The sequence below is a fragment of the Stenella coeruleoalba genome (genome assembly GCF_951394435.1).
Source record: "Stenella coeruleoalba genome assembly, chromosome: 12".
Taxonomy (NCBI): domain Eukaryota; kingdom Metazoa; phylum Chordata; class Mammalia; order Artiodactyla; family Delphinidae; genus Stenella; species Stenella coeruleoalba.
The window spans coordinates 58439956-58465840 of record NC_137158.1 but is presented as its reverse complement, the minus strand read 5'-3'; the positions used below and the strand labels follow the sequence as shown (position 1 = coordinate 58465840).

Genomic DNA, 25885 nt, shown 5'->3' with positions numbered 1-25885 from the left:
GGAGGGAACAGAGATAGAAAAGGAAAATAAGATGATTGACCCCAAAAGTTTCTTCATCCTAAATGTGCCATAATCCATCGCTGAAGAGAAGCACAAAAGCAGCTTTCTGCTTGTATATTCGTGTTCCTTCATTATAGAAGCGTGTTCAGTTCTTACTTTCCTTACTTTAACTCGTGATATTTCATTAAATTTAACCCATATCACTTGGGAATATATACATATGGATATTTATCTTCACCGAGAAACAATTCCAATGCAGGACTCCACAAGAAATGTTCACTGAATGTTTTATTTCCAATCAATAAATTGATTTTGCTAACTCCTTAAAATTAAAAGTGACTAAGCCCCTTTGGGTTCTGATGCTTCCTTTAGCTAGAGGGTTGGCAGGGTGGGGTCAATATGAATAGTCTTTTAGAAGGGGTATTACGAAACAGATGGATGAACAGAACCCCTGAAGGAAACAGAATCCTGACCAAGCACATCCAGAAATGTGGAAACAGTATTAATAAGAAGTAATAATAAGAAAACAATACACTTAAGAACATATTATGCACCAAAGATTGGCCGAGTTCTTTACATGTCCATTATTTCATAACAATCACTGAAAGAAGGTTCTGTTGTTATATCCACTGAAACTTAAAGAGGTTAATCCCAAATTTTCAGGGCAAGTATAGCACCAGGTCTTACTGACACCAAAATCTATAATTAGATTTAATTATTATTTGTTTTTTTACCCTTGTGTTTTTCCAGAATACAGTACCATATCCTTGTTACATGCAGTTAAAGGGAACTGGCCTTCTGGTGTCATAATCTTATTTTCAAACCGTCTTTTATTGATAAGGTCAGGAATGAGGAATCTGACTCACTAATATTCTTACTTGTTTTATATTTTATTTAAAATAAAAGTCACTTTCTCAACTGGGCAACCAATATTTCTCTCACCTATAAGGTTAGAAATTTCACTGCTAATTCTCACTGAATAGGTACTGTGATTAATTTCTCTGTGCAAAAATGAAATGCTTTATCTAGGATATCGACTTCCCAAGCAAAAAGTTATTCTAGCTGCACAGTCTTCCAATTATAAACAAAACACGTTTATATCACAATGTCAAAACTCTGTGATAATATTGTAACACTCTGGAACAGAGTGCAAGATATGCTTGTTGACAGATTTTTTTTTTTTAATGACAACCAAAAATATTTTTGTTGTATTTTAATATGACAATTTTCCTCTACTTTAAAACTCCTTTATCTTCTCCTCTTGATCGACATTTTTCATTACCAACAATTTTGTTTAGGAAGGGAATACAAGCTGATTAGGCACAGGGGAGTGTATCATAACATGGAGAAAGCAGCCCAGCAGTGGTGACGCTGATGGTCTTTGAAAGTGAAGAGTCCTGGTGCAAATTTCAGCTCTGCTACTTACAAGTTCTATATGACCTTCAGCAAGTTACTGAACTTCCCTAATCCTCAGCTGCATCTTCTGTACAACAAGGATAATAAATCCTTTACCTCACAGGCTTTTTGAGGACTGAATAAAACGATGTATAGGAAGTGCTTAGCATACAGCCAGACACATAAGTAGCAGCATGATAAGTGGCAGCTATTACTATTTAAGAATTACTTATATTTTAGGATAAAAGTATCTACTGACACCTATTTTCTTTAAGTAACCTGTTTCCCTCAAGTTTTAAAACAGCCTTTAGAGTAATGGTTATGAGCCAGCCTACAGTCAGACTGCCTAGGCTGCTACTTACTAGCTGTGTAACCTGTAACCGAGAGAGGTCTGTCTGCTGAATGGGGATGTAATAATAACGCCTACCCCACATAGGCATTATGAGGGTTAAATGATCTAAACATAGCTAAAAGCACCTAGAAGAGTGTCTGGAACACAGCAATTTCTCTTGGGATTTTAGAATTTTCAACAACCAATTTATTTCAGCATTTCTTTAGCCTGAATTGAAATATGATCATAACTAAAATCTTACTCAACAATACTCTTTAGGCTTTTAATTAAGACAGTGGAATACACTCAAATGGAAAAATGTTTTCTTTTTGAGTCAGCATTCTCTTTTTCTGTGTAATTATGTGTCATGCTTTAGATGTCTTACTATCTTACTCAAATGAGATTTGTGGTAAATATTAGTGAAACAAACATTAGAAGAGTAAATACATAATAACAGGATCGCATTTGAATGCCAACAGCTGTTTCTTCAATTTTATTTTTCATTTAAAAACAATCCCTAGCCCGTTATGTTTCAATCAGTCATCAGTTTGTTAAAAATAATATTGAAACAATATGAAACAATTCTTTTGCTTCAGTTCAGGGATTGCAGCCAGCTCTCTGACTCCAGCATGAGTTTGGCTTGGCTCGTACCTTAAAACCTCCCCATCCTTCTCTTTCCAGAAGAGCTTATTCTAGTCTCACAGGGGCTTTGTCAGAACTGCAGAGTACCTGTACTCCCCAGGAACAAGTGGGGACACAGTGAATGTACAGAGAGCTATAAAAAATGTAGGGTTTCCTATTTTGAATGTTAAAATGATGTCTCTTTGCGTGCCCCCAGCATTTGGAAAAAAAAATTCTGGGCTGAGGTCACTCACATGTAAAAAATCAGAGAATGGGAATCTCCAGGTTGTATGTTAGAGGTACTGTAAAAGAGAACCTGAATTGTCTCCAAAATGCCCCCTACAAATAAAGAGAAGACTGTGCTTTATGGCTTCAGGATAAGGAGGTCACCATCTTCAAAGGGATTCGGAAAAGATGGCAAATAGAACCAGTGCAATTAAAACTTCCATGTCTACAGGTAACATTCGAATAAAGAGTTTTTATAATTAAATCCCTTTTGAGACTATACATGAACAATAGTTTTAATAGAGTTTTCATAAACACAGCCCAGGAGAGATAAGCATAGTTTACTATTTATCTAATGACTACAAATAAAACATTTTGATTAATAAGGCTATTAAATTAAAATTTAGCATAAGGAACATATGTTAGTGAAGAAAGGGATATAATGAGTAAGTAAATAATAGTGGATGTTATCAAGATGCCAAGGAAACTCCCCAGTAAAATGAATTCATCAATTAATTAATCAGTTCTCTTATAAAATGAAAAGCCCTAACCAATAAGGTGAGATCTGGGACATAAAGATCATGTAGCATAAGAGCAGGACTGCACTGCTTTCACGCTGCTGTCATAGGAAAAAGAACAGATATCATTGCTTTTCTACTATTTATAAAAGAGTCTCCTGAGTCAAGAATAAGTGCTATTCAAGGAGAGAAAATCAGACTCTGTTACAATATTGTTCTAACAACTTCCCGGGCATCAACAGTAACACAGTCATCTCTTCCTTACACTCTGAATGGTTGCCTTGTGTCACAGCCGTTGGCATCAGGACTGTGAGTGTTTTAACCAAAACCCAGCTTCTCCCTGGTGCACACAAACAACTACATAGTTTTGACTCAGATTCCCAAGAACTGGAATATTTGAAAATTTCCACAGCTCCTAATCCATATCTGGCAGCCCATCAACAAAAGGGGGGAAGAGGCTTTACAATAGGCAGGGAATGACCAATCATTAAAGGAACTTTCTGAGTAGTCAACATCAAGCCCTCAGGACCAGAAAACCTTAGGAAGCAAAACAAAGTTTCTGAAGAGTCCTAATTAACTTTTGTAATCTTTTAGAACTTCTGGCTCTAAATTAATTTTATACTACTAGATTTTACAGTTTTGCAAATAAAGAGATGTATATATGCTTATAGTTCCATATTTTATGTTAGCCTGTATTCCCATCTGTTTCACAGGGCCCTTCTCATGGGGTACAGATGGGCAAATCTGATTCATCCTAAATATATGAATTAGATTGAAGCTGCAATTCCTGTCACTGCTCCATGTAATTCTGAGAGTACAAACACTAGACCTACAACCTGAAAAGCTGTAGGTTTTAATGGCCTATAAAGAAGTGAATTGAATTTTTTCATTGGATATAGGTTAGTAATTACCTTTGCCTTGCAAGGTAATACAAGCATTAGCAGGTATTTTTAAAATGCTTTATTGTACTTCTGTGGTTATCCCTAAGCAGGCATAAACAACATGGAACCTTAAAATATGATGTGGTTTTTAATTGCGATAGCACCTAATTTAGAAACACAATTACAAGCACCTCTAGAATATATTTCATGAGTACAAGACTATGTGGGATAGACGCCGATGTTCTCTATTTGGTAACACATTGTGAATCATTACTCCGCAAAAGGGTCTTTATATTCAGTAATGATTCTCAAGGCCTGGTTTATAGATCACTTGCATCCAATCACCTGGGGATGCTTGTTAAAAATGAACTGGGATGCAGCTTACATTTTCTGAATCAGTATCTCTGGAGATGGTACGTCCAAGGCTGGATTTTAACAAGCATCTGATACTTCTGATGCAACACAAAGTTTGAAACCCACAGGTTTTATACAGCTATACAGAGAAAAATAAACTTTCTTTTACTCAGCTGTAGACACATAGAGACTTAAGGTTATTGGTCCCCAGGAAAAGCTCCTCCACTGATTGGCAGAGCCCAGACTAACCACCTTGCTGCCAGCAGCACGGCAAGGGCAGAGATGAGCTGCTGCTCTCCCAAGTAAGAACATCTCACTGAAAGCTCTAGATGCGGCACAGACACTTCTTATGCGTCTGATGAATGAATGGATAACTGGGAGAGGATTACATCCTCACATTTCTATCTAAATACACACTGGGAATTCATTCATCAGCTGACCACCCATCTGACGAGTCTCTGTAGGAAAATAGACCCAAACATTCAGCACACCCACAAAAGGACTCAAGGTAGAGCCCTCTTAATGTGAGGCAGAGCTTCCCAGCTAGGATGCCCTGACACTTGGGTACCAGTGCTCTGAGATACTGTTGCCTGTGGCCCCAGCTCTTGACAGCCAGAGGCAGCCCTCTGTGTCATACAAATGTGGTCATTTCCGCAGTACCATTTTCTACGTGGGCAGGTAGTTAAACAACAGTTTGGGAAACACTGCCCTAATTCATACAAGTGTAGGTATGTGTTTGGGGGATTTACCTCTTAGATATCCAGCGTGGGGATTTTACAAAGTTGAGAAAGTAGGAAGTTTTACTGGAATAAAAAGAAGGTTATGAAGCAGTTGCCTCTTAGGCTATGTGACTGATAACATCTCCTTTGAAGGCTGGTGGGTGATTCATGGTGGCCTTCCAACCTGAGTGCCAGGTAGTGTGCTCGGTGCTGAGGGCATCTCAGATCACAGAAGACGTGGCCTCTGCCCTCATGGAGCTTATCATCGAGCAAAGTACACAGACTCAGAGAAAGTATTTACGCAGAGGTGTCAGTTGTGTTGGGATGTGTGACACAAAAGCACATAATAATGAGGAATCTGACCCACAGTCTGGAGGATCAGATAAAGCTTCCCTAAGGAAACGGGAGTTAACCTGAAGCCTGAGAGGTAAGAGACTCGCTAGGAAAGTGTAGGAATGGGGGTTCGAGGTAGAGACAAAAGAATGTTTGAGGACCAAGGTGGCTGAAGCATTAAGTTTAAAAACAGCCTAGTAGAGGGCTTCCCTGGTGGCGCAGTGGTTGAGAGTCCGCCTGCCGATACAGGGGACGCGGGTTCGTGCCCCGGTCCGGGAAGATCCCACATGCCACAGAGCGGCTGGGCCCGTAAGCCATGGCCGCTGAGCCTGCGCATCCGGAGCCTGTGCTCCGCGGCGGGAGAGGCCAAAGCAGTGAGAAGCCCGCGTACCGTGAAAAAAAAAAAAAAAAACAGCCTAGTAGAGAAAAAGCTGGAGAGTTCGGCAGGGGCCAGATAACACTGGTTTTGTAGGCCATGTTCAGAATTAGGGTCTTAATTCCAAGGGTAAGGGGAAGTCGTGGAAAATTTTAAGCAGGAAGATATACTCCCAAGTGAATTTTTTAAATGCAGACTCCTAGGCTCTAGCCTGAAAGATTCTGGCGGCCTGGGCTGGGCCCTGTAATCTGAATTTTAGAGATCTCAGGGAATCAGACGTGGAGTCAGGTTTGGGAAGCATTGCTATGGAACACTGGTTGTCCATGGGTCTATCCCAAGCAGGTGGCCTGTGAACTGGCCCTTAAAATACCATTTATGGTATGGAAAGGACAAACATATTCCTTGCATTGTTCACTTATCTGGCCCTATTATGTCTGCTCCTGGATCACAAGCTACGCCAGCATACTTCATTCTGGGGACCGGCTGGCATTTGAAATGGGTGAATGGGCTGGTGCGGCAGACATTGTCAGGGCTTGGCCCATATCTCCTAGCCACACGCTACCCCTTCAGTGCACAGCGGCCGACTCCTACCTACCTCTCACCTGCTCTGCCTTCCCACAGGATTTACTGGGGCTCTGACCGCTCTGCCTGCTGTGCGGCAGGGGACGTGCTGGGGAAATTAACTCATCCTTCCTCCCCTGGAAGCCTAGCTCCGTGACCGAAGAGGAACTCGTGTTTTAAAATAGCTCAGCTCCCTCATCCCTATGGTGGGAAAACCTGAGATGTGTGTTTTACACAGCCTCCCACAGTGCCCCCAGCAGGGCTGTGTTCCCGCTGTCCACAGTGGTAGCTGGGGTGACAATGAAGCTTTTACTGGCTGCCTTTCCTTCCCGGTCTCACCTCTCCACTCCCCTAGTGGCGTTTTCCTCACCTCTCAAGTAAACCACTTGCCGTCAAATCTCTGTCTCAAGGTCTGCTTCTGCGGGTGCAACTGTCTCCTGCTGTGCCAAATGCCTTTTTTTTTTAAAAAAAAAGTAGAGTCTGGCAACCAATTTTTAGCAAGTTATTAAGAAGGATGCAAAGAAAATGTGTTAAAACCTGACTTGGAAATTCCATCTACGTGAGCAATGATTATGGAAAAAGAGGAGAGACCGTAATCTGACATTACGAGAATCATCTTGAGTACTCTCTACTCAAAGTTTAACCTAGGAATATTAAAAAAAAAAATGGGCCAGCCTTACTTTGCTCCTCTGAAATAAATATTGTGAAACAAATAAGCAACCTATTCCTCTTGCAACAGCACTAATAAAAACTAACATTTATTGAGGGCTTATTGCTTATCAGTCACTGTTCTCAGAGCTTTGCACAGCTCACGATTTCATTCTTAAGTCCAGGTGAAAGAATCAGTGATCAAAAAATTTTATGTTTGCTATACACACTACTATATATAAAATAGATAACTAATAACGACCTACTGTACAGCACAGGGAACTCTACTCAATACTCTGAAATGGCCTATATGGGAAAAGAATCTAAAAAAGAGTGGATCTATGTATAACTAATTCACTTTGCTGTACACCTGAAACTAACACAACATTGTAAATCAACTATACCTCAATAAAAAACTTTTTCTAATTTTAAAAAGGAAAAAAGTAATTAAATATGTTCATACAGATTCACTTAAAGCAAAGAAGCCAGATAACTGCAACTCTATTAATTCTACATTAAATCAACCATCCTCAAGCCGTAAGATGAGGCTTCTTTGTTAACAACCTTTCATTTGTTAACATCTGCTGTGCTGCTACCCCATGATCATTTATACCTAAAATACCACGTATCATTTTGATTGTTGTTGAGAACTAGTGACTGCCTGGAGAAGAAAAAAAATAAAATAATCTGAAGCCAACTTTTTAAAATTTAAAAGAATAAAATCTATATTTAGAAAAGTAAATAAATCGATGCTATTTTGGCTATTTTGGAAATGTTGTTTTTATTCATAATGAAGTGCTTAGATTGAAATATCATGATGTCTGTAATCATTTCTTAAAAATACTTAGCATAAAAAGTAAAGCAAAAAAAAATCTCGGTCAAAAATGTTCACCTTAAAAAGTCTGGGATCATTAAGGGATTGTCTCCCTCATGTTTCCTTCGACAACGTATAACTAATCAAATCTCTCCGGTTACTACTAGCCTCCAAATAAATAAATAAATGAGTCAGAATAAATAAATAAAATAAAAATAGTTAACCTGGAAAGTTGAAGACGAGAAGAAATCTGAACAAAGTCTTCAAAACCATGAATAACATAACGCTCATTTACCAAACCCTGGTACCCCTGAAGCAATTTAACTTTAACACAAATAAGTGTAAATATTAATTCACAGAGAAGTAATGGCAAGTTAAAATTCACTGAATCAAAAGACAGTATGGGCTAAAAATCTATGTAAAAATTATTTAGATATCAAACATGTGCCATGGATTACGATAGAAACCTTAAAATCTCTAAGACTGTCTCCTTAATGACGGGTGATGACGTGAAGAACCATGCTCACATCCTCACAGAAGACAGATCCCTGGAATCATTAGAGCCACTATAAATGTCACTCTTTTCTAGAGATCAGACTTGTGGTTACCAGAGGCAGGGGATGGGGGAGGGGGAATTGGAGGAAGGCAGTTAAAAGGTACAAACTTCTGGTTATAAAATAAATAAGTCCTAAAGATGTATAGCATGATGACTACAGTTAACACTGCTGGATGGTGTATTTGAAAGCTGCTAAAAAGTAGATTCTAAAAGTTCTCATCACAAGGAAAAAAACATTTTTTTCTTTTTTTCTGGATGTACGTGAGGTGATGGATGTTCATTTACTGTGGTAATCATTTCACAATATACGTAAGCCAAGTGATTATGTTGTTCACCTTAAACTTATACAGTGCTACATGTCAATTATATCTCAATAAAACTGAAAGAAAAAAATTACTTTTCTTAAAAATATTTCGAGTTAAAAAGGACCACAAAAATCATCTAAACCAACTAGGTCTTTCTGCTGTGAGGAAATTGGACCCAGGTATCCAGCCCAGAGCCCAGAAAGTTACTGAAAAGCCTGTGAGATGAAACTGCTAGCCCTTCAGAGTATCCTGTTAAAATTGTAAACAATATCTCAGCTTTTGAAATCTAAACTTCAGATATCCTTACCTCCTTGTGAGTCAATGAACTCTGTTTCTGCAATTATTACTATGTGAATTAGTACTTTATTTGTCTTAAAGTAAATTTCCTCAAGTGATATGCCATCATTACAGGGCACTGAGTTGGGTAAATGAATTTATGTTACATTAGTCATGGTTTTAAGGATTAAAAACAAATCATCAGGGACTTCCCTGGTGGCTCAGTGGTTAAGAATCCGCCTGCCAATGCAGGGGACACGGGTTCGATCCCTGGTCTGGGAAGATCCCACATGCCATGGAGCAACTAAGCCCGTGCGCCACAACCGGAGCCTGCGCTCTAGAGCCCTTGAGCCACAACTACTGAAGCCCACGCGCCTAGAGCCCGTGCTCCATAACAAGAGAAGCCACCGCAATGAGAAGCCCATGCACCCCAATGAAGAGTAGCCCCCGCTCGCCACGACTAGAGAAAGCCCTTGCACAGCAACGAAGAACCCACACAGCCAAAAAAAAAAAAAAAAAAAAACCACTGTTGTTGATAATTAAAGAAGTTACAGCTCTCAGCTCTCCCCGATCCATAGGGCGAAACTGCTTTTCTCTAAGGATTTTGATACTTTAAGTGCCATTACTCCAATAACACTGCTGTGAGCTGAGAATAAGATTTAAAAAAAATTTTTTTTAATTAATTAATTTTTGGCTGTGTTGGGTCTTCATTGTTGTGCGCGGGCTTTTTTCTCTAGTTGCGGCAAGCAGGGGCTACTCTTTGTTGTGGTGCATGTGCTTCTCATTGCGGTGGTTCCTCTTGTGGAGCACAGGCTCTAGGGTGTGCGGGCTTCAGTAGTTGCAGCACACGGGCTCAATAGTGTGGCTCGAGGGCTCTAGAGCGCAGGCTCAGTAGTTGTGGTGCACATGCTTAGCTGCTCCGTGGCATGTGGGATCTTCCCGGACCAGGGATTGAACCCATGTCCCCTGCATTGGCAGGTGGATTCTTAACCACTGGGCCACCAGGGAAGTCCAAGAATCAGATTTATTAATTCAAATGTTCACTTGGTTCATCCATGAGAACAAAAGTTACAAAATATTAATCAAAGAACTACAGTGTCTTAGATTTTAAAAACTCTCCATAAAAGAAAGCCCCAAAACCTAAGGATCATCTTTCTATTAATGCTTTCTTTTAGTAATATCTTTAGTTAATATAAAGGCAGAGGCCATTTACTTAAAACATCAAACAAAACTTGGTTCTTTATCTAATAATCCACGGAGGTTAAAACATTCCAACTCAACTCTACAAGTGATATCAAAACCAAATGACTGGGCATACAGTACAACAAATATCCTAATCATTAAATGAAATAATGTAGATGCAAGTACTTGGCATATAATGAACACTAAAAAGAAATAATGTCCATTTTTCACAGGGAATCTACCATCTTCTTTGTAAAGGATGCTTTTATACAAATATTGATCCGTTCATTCAGAGTATGAATTGGCATGAAATAAAAAGGGGATTTCCAAACTTCTAACATCAAGCAAGTTCAACTAAAAGATGAACAAGTAATACGATATCCTGCCTGATTTGGACATACTTTTATAAGTACCATCGGCCTCACGTTAAGTCAGGTGCATTTTCAATAATGTACTAGAAGACATCACTACAGAACATAAATCACCTAAGGAAAAAAAATCTTCCAACTACAGTACCTCTAAATAACGCTAATATTTCCACTTTAATTACCTGGTTTCAGGAGAAGAAGAGATTTCATTTGTGTCTGCCCTTTTACTTCTTGGAAATGATGGACTAGCCGCAGGCATCTCACCACTTAAGCGGTCTGGGAAAATTCGGTCTTTATTCAAATTGATTTCTGAATAGGGACAGGTGGCAGCACTAAAACATTAAAATTTTAAAAAAACGAAAGAAAAGAACACTCCTGTTAGGGTATAATTACTTCTTCCAATTAAAATGACAAGCTAAAAATATAAAATGCAAAAATTTAACTGGATATATATATTTACATAGATTAAACATACAGTATGAAATATTTTATCTTTAAAACATAATTTAAGGGCTTCCCTGGTGGCGCAGTGGCTGAGAATCTGCCTTCCAATGCAGGGGACACAGGTTCAAGCCCTGGTCTGGTAAGATCCCACATGCCGCGGAGCAACTAGGCCCATGAGCCACAACTACTGAGCCTGCGCGTCTGGAGCCTGTGCTCCATAACAAGAGAGGCCGTGATAGTGAGAGGCCCGCGCACCGCAATGAAGAGTGGGCCCCGCTTGCCGCAACTAGAGAAAGCCCTTGAACAGAAACGAAGACCCAACACAGCCAAAAATAAATTAATTAAAACAAACAAACAAACAAACATAATTTAAGTATATTCTGATAGAAAATATGTCTTTGCATTAGATTTTTAAATGCAGTCTTTGGAAGTGTGCGATGGTCACCGAAGGACTCCCTCCTGTGTTGTCCAAGGGCAGGGCCTGTGCATATCTCTAGGAACCATCAGCCCAAGAGAGAAATGCTTAACATAGAAGGGTGGGTGACAGAGGTGGGACAGAGACAGAGTGATTGACAGATGGAGCAGATCCCTTCCTAAAGTGATCTTCCACGCCCAGGGCCATCATAAACTGTTTAATTTCCTTTATAACAGCTGCTACCCTACAAAGGAAGGAGGTTCCCCCCATTTCCTGTCTCCAGGCCCATATGTATACCTGATATCCTAGGAAAAAAAAATCGATCTGTAGCTATTCCCATCCCTAATATGAAAACGGACCAGAGCCAACTTGGATAATGACCCATCTAGCTCCCTTCCCTTCTATCTGTGACCACTGGTTCGTCTCTCAGATTCCATGGGGGGATCACTCCTGTTATCCAAGCAAAGGGAATCTAGGTCACTAACTGTTAATTCAGCATTAAGTCAGCATACTCCTGTCCCTGGGCCTCAGCTTTCCAGTCTCCAGAAAAACTGGGCAGCCTCTATCTCAATACATAATCAGCCCCTCCAACTAACTCCCTATCTTGCCCCTTGATTTTGTTTTGTTTTGTTTTGTTTTTTTGTTGTTTCCCGTTGCGGAGCACAGGCTCCGGACGCGCAGGCTCAGTGGCCATGGCTCACGGGCCCAGCCGCTCTGCGGCATGTGGGATCTTCCTGTACCAGGGCACGAACCCGTGTCCCCTGCATCGGCAGGCGGACTCTCAACCACTGCGCCACCAGGGAAGCCCTGCCCCTTGGTTTTTAGGAAGCCTCCTGAAATCTGGAAATGATTGGGACTTAGGTAAATTATATTAGTGTCTTGCATATTCTTTTCCTCAGGTTAGGTACTATTTGGAATGTTGATAATCACCTAGGGAAAATTTTTAAACACTGACTTTCTGCCCTCTACCAAGAGAATCTGACACATCCTCCTGGGAGGAGAGAAGAGTCTGCAAATGCTCCCAAGTGATTCTGATAATGGTCTATAAAATTTATCACAGATACCTTGTAAGCAAAAGTACAATCTTTATTTTCTTTACTTACATGCTACTTTGATATCTATGCAAAAGAGGAAAGTAAATAACATTTGATCATGAGTTGACATAAATGTATATAATGTTAACCCAACAATAACAAAAACAAAACCAGTGATATTTACGGAGCATTTACTATATATAGAACACCATGCTAAGTATTTTACATTCAGTATTTTACTTGATCTTTACAGTAACCCACAAGGAAGGCTTTTCATATGACAAACTAAGTTTAAAATGGTTAGATAACTTCACTCTTGAATTATTTCATTCATTTGATCGACAAGTATTTATCAAGTAACTACGATGTGCTAATTACCTTTCTAGCCATGGGAAACACAGTCAAAATGAAAAAGACAAGCTGTCTGCTCTCATGGAGCTGATATTCTAGAAGGGGATGGGCTATACATGATCTACATAAATAAACTGGACAACCCCACATAGTGACAAAAGCCAGAATATAACGTAAGAGAGACTGTGGGGCTGCAGGGGGGGCGGTGAGGAAGGGCCTCTCCGAAGAAGGCATTCCAGGAAATGGGAAGAGTAATACAACACAGGGAAAGCCAGGCATGAGTAAGGGAAAGACAGACCAGCTAGGCTAGAGTGAAGTGATCAAGGGCAGGAGATGGTGTAGAAGCAGGCAGGGAAGTATTATGTAGGTCCTAGCAGGTCCTAGTCACCAGTTCATATTTTTATTTTAGGTTCAATGTGTAGCCATTGGAGGACCTTTGAATAAAGAAATGATATGGTTTGATTTACAACTGAGAATAAGCACTCAGGATTCTAGATGTGCTCTGCAGCTTTATCCACAACGAGCAGGCACAACTTGGAGGACTCCGTTTTCTCATTTGTAAAACGAAGATGACAACGACAAACATTACCACAGACTGAGCGCGTTACCCGGGCTGCGTGCTTTACTTGCATGACCTCGTCTAACTCCTGGGAAGTCACTCCTATTCTAATGCTCAGTTTATAGATGCTGAAACTGAGGCTTTAAAAAGGGAACTTGCGGGCTTCCCTGGTGGCGCAGTGGTTGAGAGTCCGCCTGCCAATGCAGGGGACACGGGTTCGTGCCCCCGGTCCGGGAAGATCCCACATGCCGCGGAGCGGCTGGGCTCGTGAGCCATGGCCGCTGAGCCTGCGCATCCGGAGCCTGTGCCCCGCAACGGGAGAGGCCACAACAGTGAGAGGCCCGCGTACCGCAAAAAAAAAAAAAAAAAAAAAGCCTGGGCTGAATCCCAGGTCTGCCACTCTCTGATCCTGGGCACTTTCTCAAGCATTCTAAATCTCTCCTCCCACTTCTGTAAAACAGAGATTAGAACAGTGCCAGCTTTACAGAACTGCTGAGAGAATTAAATGAGATAACAGATCTAAGTGCCTCACAAATAGGAAGCCACAAAAAAAATCTTGCCTAGGATTATTATTTTAAAAGGAGAAGAGTAACACTTAACCCCTACTGTGTAAAAGACCATCAGCAAAAATAAACAATAGCATTAAAAACTCCATGATATGCCCCATTTATGGAGGCTCTCTGCTTCCCTCAGGAAAAGCTGATGCTTCCCTCCGAGTGCTACTCATTCATGCCTCTCCAAAAATCTGTTTGTACCACACTGTTCTCCTTAGAAGTAGGGGCCCTCTCCTCTGTACAGCCCATCACCTAACCCAGTATCTGCATACAGCAGACACTCAGTAAGTGTTTGTTCCACGATGGATGGATGTTGAACGAATATGATGACTCTAGTTTGCAGGTATAAATCCAGAGTTACTAATTTTTTAAAACTCTCCATGGACTTTATAAATATCCTTTAAGGTTGCAGGAAGTACTCTCTGTTTTTTTCTCTTCTTATTTAATTTCACCAAGACAAACCTTACATAGGAAACATTTCCTTCTGAAGGCATTAGGTATGTAGAACATTTAGTTTTATATAACTTTAGTTATCCTTTAATCTCCTCCCATTATGACCTCTCGGTAGGCCAAATGAATGAATCAACAAAGGGAAACACCATGACACAACCAATATTAATGCTGCCTTGCTAGAGACAGAATTAAGTCATCTGGCTCCTGAACATCCCTAGAAATGAGAACACCGTATCCACATCCAACTCACTCACTGATTGTTTACATTTCAACATTGAAAAACATCACATTCTTACATTTCATTGTTGAGAACACATTTCTGTTTCTAACACTTCTTAGATCAAATTCAACTATTGTAATTTCTGGAGACTCTAACAACACATGCTAGTCAAAACACAGGCTTTTGCTTACACGTTCATAAAATTGATTATTCGTGCCCAAAGAGCAACTTTCCTTGTTATCTAAGCAAAGAATGCATGTTTTGATTTATGTGGTTTCTCAGTAGATTAATCCAAGCAGAATTTTCTCGTTGTTTTCCTAAGCACAGCATTCTCAGTAAGGACAAAACTAAGCGCCAGGGAAATGAACCTTTTAAAGAACAGCCATGATGCAGCAGCTCGTCCACAAGCCTACCAAGGAAATGGAAAACAGGCTGTGACTGGTAAGGATTAATATCCTGCCAGATAAAGAGCTTTGAGTGCTGAAAAGAGAACAGCATATTCAGGGAGACTAAGAAAAGCCAGCTGAGAGGGCTGAAAAGAAGGGAATATAGGACACAGGCAGGAGCTGACACTAGTTCTCTGGATCGCATCCCTGCCCCAGAGTTATATACAGATCTGCCGGTTATGTCTGATACGTGACAAGGAAATGAACACAATGAACACGACTTCTTTATCAATGCATGGCTTCTAAGCCATGAGGTATACTTCTTCCTCTCTCATTCCAGAAAACAATGAGTCATTCTCCACTATGGTTCCAATTATACTGGTAGATTTTTTTTTTTTTTTGGATCACATTTCTCCATAACATCTTTCATGATCCTCCCCATAATTTCTCCCTTCATTTAGCAAATACAACACTGCATCTTTGAAAAAAGATTCCAGAGACAGTCACTGAAACTTTGTGAAATGGGTGTGGACCAGGTGAAGGACCCTCAGAGGTCCACAGCACACTTAGGGAAAGGCAGCCTTAATGAATGGCTGCTGCCATCAGGCAGGGGACAGGACTGTCACCACTGACCTCGCTGTGACAGGCAAACCTCTCTGCTCAGACCTACAGCACTCCTAAAGAGATTATGGACATTGTTACAAGGTGGATTTTCTTCCCAGAAGACCAAAAAAAAAAAAAATTCTTTGTACATTTTTCATTGTACCCCCCAAAACATAATGTCAGTATTCACCCGTTTTTAAGATTTCTTTTTTTCCTTCATAATTTGAGCAAATTGCCTTTGGTTCAATGAACATCTTGGGGTTGTACAGTAGAGAGGTACATATGTCAAAGTTTCAATATTAGTTACTATTTTGTATCTTATATTTTAATAAAATTATGTACAGCTTTTATAGGTCCATTAGTCCCTGAGTTCTTTGAAGGCTGGATCTGTGACTAATTCAGGGAGCCGTGCCCTGAGAGTCAGTGAGAGGGGGGTGGTCAAGGGCACAGTTAGACTGGGCACCATTCCTGGCTCCCCCGTCACCAGCAGTCAAGTAGGCAAGTTAGAAAAACCTCTAGAGTGCCATGGTGGCTTCATCAAAAAAATGGCGGAAATAATAGTTCTGTATTATAGGGTCGCTTGAAGGTTATCCAATACATGTAAAACAATTAGTGCAAAGCTCAGAGAGAGTAAATAAATGCTCAATAAATCTTACTAAAAAAAAAAACCCACTGCTCAAAAATATGTACTAAATGGAAGAATTTATAGATATATAATGGAAATTTAGCATACTAATGAGTTTTTGGACTTATATACAGTAGTCACTCCCTATCCGTGGTTTTGCTTTCTGTGGTTTCACTTATCTGAGGTCAACCAAGGTACGAAAATATTAAACGAAAAATTCCAAAAATAAACAATTCATAGGTTTTAAACTGTGCGCCATTCTGAGTAGTGTGACGAAATCTCACGCTGTCCTACTCTGACCTGCCAGGGAGCAAATCACCCCTTAGTCCAGTGTATCCTGCCCGTTAGTCACTTAGTAGCCACCTAGGTTATCAGATCCACTGTCGAGGTATCACAGGGCTTGTGTTAAGTCACCCTTACTGCACTTAATAACAGCCCAAAGGGCAACAGTAGTGATGCTGGCAATCCAGGTACACCAAAGAGAAGCCGTGAAGTGCTTCCTTAGGTGAAAAAGTGACAGTTCTCGACTTCATGAAGAAAGAAAAAAATCATATGCTGAGGTTGCTAAACTCTACAGTAAGAACAAATCTTCTATCTGTGAAATTTTGAAGAAAGAAAAAGAAATTCACGTTAGTACTGCTGTCACACCTCAAACTGCGAAAGTTAGCGTATAATAAGCATTGAGTTAAACTGGAAAAGGCATTAAATTTGTACAATGAGATATTTAGAGAGAGAGAGACCACATTCACATAACTTTTAATATAATATATTGTTATAATTGTTCTATTTTATTATTATTGTTGCCAATCTCTTACTCTGCCTAATTTATAAATTAAATTTTATCACAGGTATGTATGTATAGGAAAAAACATAGTACATGTAGGGTTCGGTACTATCGGAGGTTTCAGGCATCCACTGGGGATCTTGGAACATATCTCCCACAGGGATAAGGCGGGTAAGGGAGATACTACTGTAATGCCTAAAAGTAATCCAGCTGCTTTCACTTGCCAATACTGAATCACTTCTAAGATGCAGTATTTTTATGTCCCTTTAATCATACAGTTTTTGGTTTGCAGTCATACAAGCCATGAAAAGGATTTTTAAATGGATATTTGCAAATGGAATCATTATTCTGTCTACGCATAGACTTTTACTCTGGAACACACTGAACCCCATAAAAAAACTTGGCATGGGCTTCCCTGGTGGCACAGTGGTTGACAGTCCACTTGCTGGTGCAGGGGACACGGGTTTGTGTCCTGGTCCGGGAAGTTCCCACATGCCGCGGAGCGGCTGGGCCCGTGAGCCATGGCTGCTGAGCCTGCGCATCCGGAGCCTGTGCGTCCGGAGCCTGTGCTCCGCAACGGGAGAGGCCACAACAATGAGAGGCCCGCGTACCGCAAAAAAAAACACAAAAAAAAACCTAAAAAAACTTGTCAGGAGTGTTGCAAAAGGAAGATAAGCAGCATTTGAGGCTGCAGAGATTTAAGAAAGAGGAAATTATATAAAGATAAAATAATCACACCAATTTAACAATTCCTATTAATTCTTAGAGGAACAGGTAGTGAAATCTTCAGATTTTTTAAAGACCTAGATTCACAACCTGTATAAACTAGGTAAACAAGGAATCATTATTATTACTGGGCCATCCAATTAACATACAGTTAGAATACTTATACCAACAAATTATTATTCTAATATGTACGTGAATTAGGTGATACCTCTGTCCTCTAAAAATCCCAGTTAAATCACAGAAATTTCTTACTATTTCAGTAATATTTTAACGTGTCTACAAAGATCCCAAATTGCCTAAACAATACATCAAATTTCAAATGTACAAATTTGGTTTCTTTCTTTTAAGTTACTTAGATGTGAGAGAAAAATATTGAAAAACTTTATTTTTGACAATGTATTCTGATGTTTGTCTACTTATATTTGTGCCTTTTGTGATCTTTGCTGCTAATCTACAATAATCTCACCTCTTGTTATTCAAATTGTTGAGTCACCCAATCATAGAATATTCTACCAAACAAAGACTTTCAACAAGGCCTGCCCCCTTCTCATTATTAATAATCAACCCAAAATGACTATCTCAGAAGTTCAGTATCTATAAAACTAATCAGGTTGCCAAGAAAAGCCAAGTACCTAGAGTAAATCTATTTTAAATCATGAACGCATTCTTTCCCAGGCAAACTTAACTACAGATACACGCTACATTTTTACATGGTCACCATGGTAACCACATTTCATATGGATCTGAATGCAGAATTAGTTAATATCTATTTAGTATACATGGAAATCATTATCTTCCACATACAAGGGACAGGCACCCTCTGACCACATCAGGAATCTCCACCTGAGTGGCAGCACCACATACCTGTGAGGACCCAGGTGTCTTGCTCTCTTAAAATGGCCAATCCCTTTACATCCTGGGGTTGAGCATCCACCGTGTTCCGAGGCTTCCATTAATTCTAAGGGGCCTATTAAAAAGCCAAAAAAAAGCAAAAATTTAAGGCTATAAGAGTCAAATGTCTTGGATCAGAATAGGGAAAAAAATTCAATTTTTCAATCAACATGTATAAACAGAAAAAGAAGGTCCTACAAAATTAAAAATATGTCTGAAGTTTCTACTTCTAAAGGTTTTCCCCTAGGACTTTGCTCACACTTCAACAGTGAAATGGTAACCTTTGATCCAACCCTCTTCCAAAATGTCACAAATTCCAGAGATACCGAAATCTAAAATAATGAGATGATTCTGAACATTCTGATCAAGTAAATAACATAATTAATATATGAATACCTGCACACTGTGAAAACTTCAGAGAATACACCAGAATACAGAACAGTTACAGATCCCCTCAAGCAACTCTCCTCACATTTCATTCCTTTTCCTGACTAATCATGTTAATGTGTAACCTTCCTAGATGTTCCAAGCATTCCCACATGTATCTATATTTGTATATATACATGTATCAAGTTTTTGGTTTTGTTTTATTTTGCCACATAAAAGGCACAACATAGATACGTACGATTCTGAAACATTCTTCTTTGGTCTTTAACTTCACGTCTTATAAATCTTTCCATCTCAATAGTAATATTTTTATGACTGTTGCATTGTAGCTGTAGCATGAGTGCACTATAATTTATTTAACCAATATTTGTTTCCAAGGTTTATTACTTTAAACATACTGTAACCGATACCATGTCTGTGTATTCTGGTGCCCTTATGTAGCTTCTATGTGGCATCCAGAAGTGAAGCCACCAGGTGGGGAAGGCATGTGAAATTTTTAAGAAACCCGACAATAATGTATTTGCTACATTTTTCTTTCTACAATGTATGTATTTTCCTCCAAAACTGAGATCTGGCATGTCAAGTTCTCAGTGTACCTTTTTTTTTTTTTTTTTTTTTTTTTTTTTGGTGATACGCGGGCCTCTCACTGTTGTGGCCTCTCCCGTTGTGGAGCACAGGCTCCGGATGCGCAGGCTCAGCAGCCATGGCCCACGGGCGCAGCCGCTCCGCAGCATGTGGGATCCTCCCGGACCGGGGCACGAACTCGTGTCCCCTGCATCGGCAGGTGGACTCTCAACCACTGCGCCACCAGGGAAGCCCTCAGTGTACCTTTTTTAAAAAATTGAAGCTAACTGAAATTTTTATTGAGGTGACTGTAGCTTCGCATGCAGTTGTAAGTAATAATACACAGGGAGATACCTTGTACACTTTGCCCAGTTTTTCCCAATGGTACTATTCTGCAAAACTACAAGACAAAATCACTATTAGGATATTGACATTGATACATTAAATTTTGATAGTCTGACAAATTGTCTTCCAAAATTTAGTACTAGTTTTAAAAGATGATGATACTGTTAAAGTCTAGAAACACTCTACTTTTTCAAATATTAAATTTTTTCTTTTATGTATTTTTGACTATCAGGTAACTAAAAATGCAGTAAGAGGCAAAAGGATTAACCAAAGAAGAAATGTACAGTAGAGAAGTATTGGGTTGGCCAAAAGGTTTGTTCGGTTTTTCCCATAAGATGGCTCTAGTAGTACTTGGTTGTCTTTAACTTATTTCAAAACAATTTTGTTAGATTTTATGTGACAGCTGTCATATTAGCATGTATTTAAAAAAAGACATCAGAATTGGTGAATTTTTGTGTAGCCATTTTAATACTGAAGATGGAAGACAAAAAGCAACATTTTTGGCATATTATGCTTTATTATTTCAAGAAAGGTCAAGCGCAGCCAAAATGCAAAAAAAGATTTGTGTAGTGTATGGAGAAAGTGCTGTGACTGATCGAACATGTCAAAAATGGTTTGTGAAGTTTCAGGCTGGAGATTTCTCACTGGACGATGCTCCATGAGACCAGTTGAAGCTGACAGCGATCAAATCGAGACATTAATTGAGAACAATCAACATTATACCAGGTGGGAGATAGCTGACATACCCAAAATATCAAATCAAGCATTGAAAATCATTTGCACCAGCCTGGTTATGTTTATCACTTTGATGTATGGGTTCCACATAAGTTAAGCGAAAAAAACCTTCTTGACCATATTTCTGCATGTGATTCTCTTCTTAAACGTAATGAAAACATTCCGTTTTTAAAACAAACTGTGATAGGCAATGAAAAGTGGATACTGTACAATAATGTGGAACAGAAGAGATCGTGGGGCAAGTGAAATGAACCACCACCAACCACACCAAGGGCCAGTCTTCATCCAAAGAAGGTGATGTATATATGGTGGGACTGGAAGAGAGTCGTCTATTATGAGCTCCTTCTGGAAAACCAAATGATTAATTTCAACAAGTACTGCCCGCAATTAGACCAACTGAAAGCAGCACTCGATGAAAAGCACCCAGAATTAGTCAACAGAAAACACATAATCTTCCATCAGGATAACGCAAGACCGCATGTTTCTTTGATGACCAGGCAAAAACTGTTACATCTTGGCTGGGAAGTTCTGATTCATCTGCTGTATTCACCAGACATTGCACCTTCGGATTTCCATTTTTTAGGTCTTTACAAAATTCTCTTAATGGAAAAAATTTCAATTCACTGGAAGACTGTAAAAGGCACCTGGAACAGTTCTTTGCTCAAAAAGATAATTAAGTTTTGGGAAGACTGAATTACGAAGTTGCCTGAAAAATGGCAGAAGGTAGTGGAAAAAAAGGGTGAATACACTGTCAATAAAGTTCTTGGTGAAAATGAAAAATGTGTCTTTTATTTTTACTTAAAAACTGAAGGCACTTTTTGGCCAACCCAATAGAACGAGAAGGTAGAGGAAAAGAAAATATTAAGCACACTATACAAGAAAATGGAAACATTTCTTTAGGTCATCACTGTGTCTCTTACTCAAAGGAGGCTGAAGAGGATGCCCGGTTTTTGAACACCAACCGACGGGGTGAATATCAGGAGAATCTGCATCTATCCAGTAATCATAGCAACTATTCCAGCCATCAAAGTGAACCTGGATAACAAAAAGAAATTAACAGTATAATTTAGGTCACGAGAATTCCTACAGTAAAAGTTTTGCCCACCATAACCATCTTCATTCTCTTCTAACTTATTTAGTACATTTAATATCCAGATAAATTATTCAAATTACTTCATCCTAGTATGAGAAAAGAGGTACTGTTGGGGCTTCCCTTGTGGCGCAGTGGTTGAGAGTCCGCCTGCCGATGCAGGGGACATGGGTTCGTGCCCCGGTCCGGGAGGATCCCACATGCCGCGGAGCGGCTGGGCCCGTGAGCCATGGCTGCTGAGCCTGCGCTCCGCAATGGGAGAGGCCACAGCAGTGAGAGGCCCGCGTACCGCAAAAAAAAAAAAATGAGGTACTGTTGAACTACATTATTTAACCATAATTAAATGTCTTGCCAAGGGCACTTTTTGGGTAATACTTCTACAGACATATTACATGTACCTCCCACTACTATAAGCAGTTTGAGTACCTAACATCTTCATATGAGCAACACTAAACACCCAATAAATATTACTGAGTAACGAATAAATCAGGGAAGGGAGGGAGGAGGAGGGAGAGTAGAGAGGCAGGACCTTTCATATAAATGTCAAGTCTCCTGGAATTATGCTAAAGAAGACTTAAAAAAATTCAGCAGATGGACACCCAATTTACAAAATATGCCTCCATCAAATGCATTTTAAAATATTTTTTCTCATGAATAACTACAATATCTCTCAAAGAGATTTTACAGGGTGGTCAGGGCTACCAACTTTATCGGCCACCATGTAAAAGGGCAGTTAGTCTTTCAGGCATGGTTACTAAGGATCAGCTACATCTCTTTCAAGTATCACATAGTTTTTATCTTTTAGAAGGAAAGGATATACTAAAATGTTATATATATTTTATTTTAGATCAAGTTTGCCAGCTAGATTTCCTTCTTAAAGTCTATGAATCTCTTACTACTAAAAACACAATAGATGCCAGATGGATAAAAAAAATCCGAACACTGAAAACTGAACAATAAAAGTTCTAGAAGAAAGCATACATTAGTATATTTATCTTAGAGTGCAGCAGCCTTTGTAAGGAAGACACCAAACTCAAAAGCCATAAAAGAAAAGAGGCATCAATTCGAATACATCAAAATTTAAATATTCACAATGGCAAATATTACTGCTGGCAAGATGGAAAACCCAAAAGAAACCTGAAAAACACATCTGTTAACATGTGACAATGTACTTCGTTCCTTAATTTGTAAAAACACCATATATCAGTATAAAAAGATGAAAAATCCAACAGAAAAGATGGAAAAGATACAAATGGCTCATAAACAAGAAAATAAATTGTTAGTAAACACGTGAAAAGACAATCAATTTCACTTATAACTAAAAAACTACAAATTAAAATCACAGGATGAAATTCTTCTTTCAATATGCCAAAATATTCCATTTTGGTGACTTCTAGAGCTGATAAGTATGAGAATAAATGGACGTTCTCATAGACCACTGACAGGAGTGTTGACTGGTGAGATATTTCTGGAGAGTTATTTGGCAATAATGGATCAACACTTAAAATATATCATCTTGGACTTGATAATCTAAATAACTCAACTCGTTGTAGTAGAAAGCAACCAGAGTGTCTACCACCAGGAGACTGGTTAAATAAATTATGGTATATTTATATGATGGAATAGTACAGAGTTATTAAGGTATGTATATATGGGTTCAATATAATGTCCATTGCAATGACTCCACTTTCTCAAGCTTAGAAATTAATTAATCCTAGAATTAAATCCCACAGAATTCTACACCTGCAGGAAATCATGGATAATATTTTAAAGAGGAGAAAAGATCACAGAGCTAGTTAGGAGGAGTAAGAGGCTAAAATTCATGGATCCAAAATAAACTGGTTCATCATTCACATACATTGCATATAAAAGCAGCACTTAAAGTTGTTTAACTTGAAACAACGCTTTCCTTTCCTCTGATCAAAAATAATGTTCAAATAACACAGAATGATATTCATGGTAATTTTCCAAAGTTTATGCTATCAATGCCACCAATAAATGAGCAGTCATAATTCATAGCATTATAGTTAAGTTTTAAGCATTCTAATTCTCAACTAAACATCAAGTGATAATGCTCTATTTTACTGGATACACGAAACTCTTATGTTTTCTCATCTTGCTGTTCCTGAATTTCACTTCTTCTATACTGGAATCAATGTCCCCATATCTCATGTTCCATTTGTTAAATTTTACAAAATTTAGCTATCTTCCTATAGCAAACAAACTCAATCCTAACAAGTAAGTGGTTCTCCAACCTGGATATACACTAGAATTACTCATGATTATTGAAAAGAAGAAAAAAAAATACAAAAATGGCTGAGCCCACCAAGGAGGTTCTGAACTTATAGCTTGGGTTCTGTGCACCTATATGTTTATTTAACTTCTAAGTAACTCTGCTGTGCACTCAGAATTGAGTCCCACTGACACTGAACAGGACACTACTGTACAGCAATATAGACTCCAAAAATCTTAATATCATCATAAATAATAGGGTTCTTTTAAAAATTGCCTCCCATATACCTTCAAGAATATGTTGGAGCTACTATATCTGGTGATACCATGACCCCTTCCTACCTTTCATTAAAACTGACCTCTCAGTTTGGCAATGAAAAGTCATCTATCTTAGATGACAGATATACCTTAGTTACTACTGTAAATAAGTCTAACATCTCCTACAAACTAGGTTGGCCGGCAATCGGGAGAATCCTAGTACTTTAAGGTTAAATTTCAGAGTTAAAATTTAATTTAGATATTATGAACAGAGGTAACAATACAATTCACTAAGTAGCAAATGCACTTAAAAACTGCTACCTAATCATTTATATGTGGAATCCAAAAAATAATACAAATGAATATATATGCAAAACAGAAAGAGACCCACAGATATAGAAAACAAACTAGTGGTTACCAGAGGGGAGAGAGAAGGGGGAAAGAACAAATTAGGGGTATGGGATTAACAGATGCAAACTACTATGTATAAAATAGATAAGCAACAAGAATATATTGTACAGCACAGGGAATTATAGCCATTACTTGTAATAACTTTTAATGGAGTATAATCTGCAAAAATACTGAATCACTACACTGTACACCTGAAACTAATAAAATATTGTAAGTCAAGTATACTTCAATTAAAAAACTGCTGTCTGAAATTATGCAAACATTAATAATATATACAAAATTAATATTAACCCTAATTAATATTCTTACTCTGGAAGCCCAGATGAAATAAATTTATTAAAGTTTATATAATTTCATTTCATCTTTACTACTTCAGTCCCTGGCACATTAAGAGGCTTTAAACAAACAAAAAAATCAGACACTCTAGTAATGGTAACTGATAGCTTTTCTCTTGCTGGGTCCCATTTTGAAATGAAATCAAATGCCTGACAAACAGCAAGAGAGGAAGATACATAAACATACAACACGAAATATTTAAACATTGTACAGAACATAAAAAGACATCCAAAAATATTTATAATAGAAATGTCCCAGTATAAAAACAATTAAATATAAAAGCAACTCAGCAACAAGGCTGAATTTAATTAAAATTCTAAAGAAAATAGACTATTATGTATCAAAGCATAGTACAGATGATTTAACTTACACATATTTAAAATTATAGTTTAGAAAACTGAATACATTTTTTAACCTAGGAGTGTAATTTGGATGCTTTATAAAAACTTAATACTCGTTATTGAAAATTTCAAGATTAAGACAGATAATATTTTTAGAAAGCACACTATTTCTTTTTTAAAAAAATGATTTGGTTGTGTTTTCTGTTCAGGTGAAAGGCAACTCAGTAAAACACATTTTAGACCCAGGTGCTTATTTCTGCGCTCTTCTGAAATGAAAGTTATGTTTGAAAAGGTACAAACCCAGAAGGACAAAGGACAAATGGAGAAGGAAAGTAGCTGATAGGTGAGGAGTGGCAATGATGTATGTGGAGGGCAGAAGCAGATGAGGGAGCGCTGACCCACTGGTAGAGAGTGGGTGGGTTGCAACCCAGATGCCTAGAGAGGGAATGCAGGCCCAGAGTGAACTTGCTCACACTGCAGAACCCAGAAGGACTCAATGTGGAGGCAGCAGGTATGTGAGGAGGTCTGGAAAATGACAGGATTGGCTCAAACTCTGAATATGGAGTGGTTAGACCTCTAGGTCTGATCCTCTATGCCACCCACCGAAGTAACTGCCCCCTTCAGCAACCCCGCAAGAGTAGAGGTTTACTTTCTAGAGACATAAGCATGGAGGTTTTA

The 25885-nt window shown here is 38.8% G+C and overlaps 1 protein-coding gene across 8 annotated transcripts in view; it reads right to left on the bottom strand.

Annotated features, from left to right (window-relative positions):
- L3MBTL3 (L3MBTL histone methyl-lysine binding protein 3) overlaps positions 1-25885 on the bottom strand; it is a 117132-nt gene that overhangs the window by 18911 nt on the left and 72336 nt on the right. For all 8 annotated transcript variants that reach the window (XM_079940004.1, XM_079940005.1, XM_079940003.1 and 5 more), the window contains 3 exons: positions 21460-21574; positions 18482-18584; positions 10646-10795 (listed from right to left, as the gene is read on the bottom strand). In XM_079940004.1, the coding sequence (XP_079796130.1) occupies positions 10646-10795; positions 18482-18584; positions 21460-21574 (368 nt within the window). The remainder of the gene's footprint in view (positions 1-10645; positions 10796-18481; positions 18585-21459; positions 21575-25885) is intronic.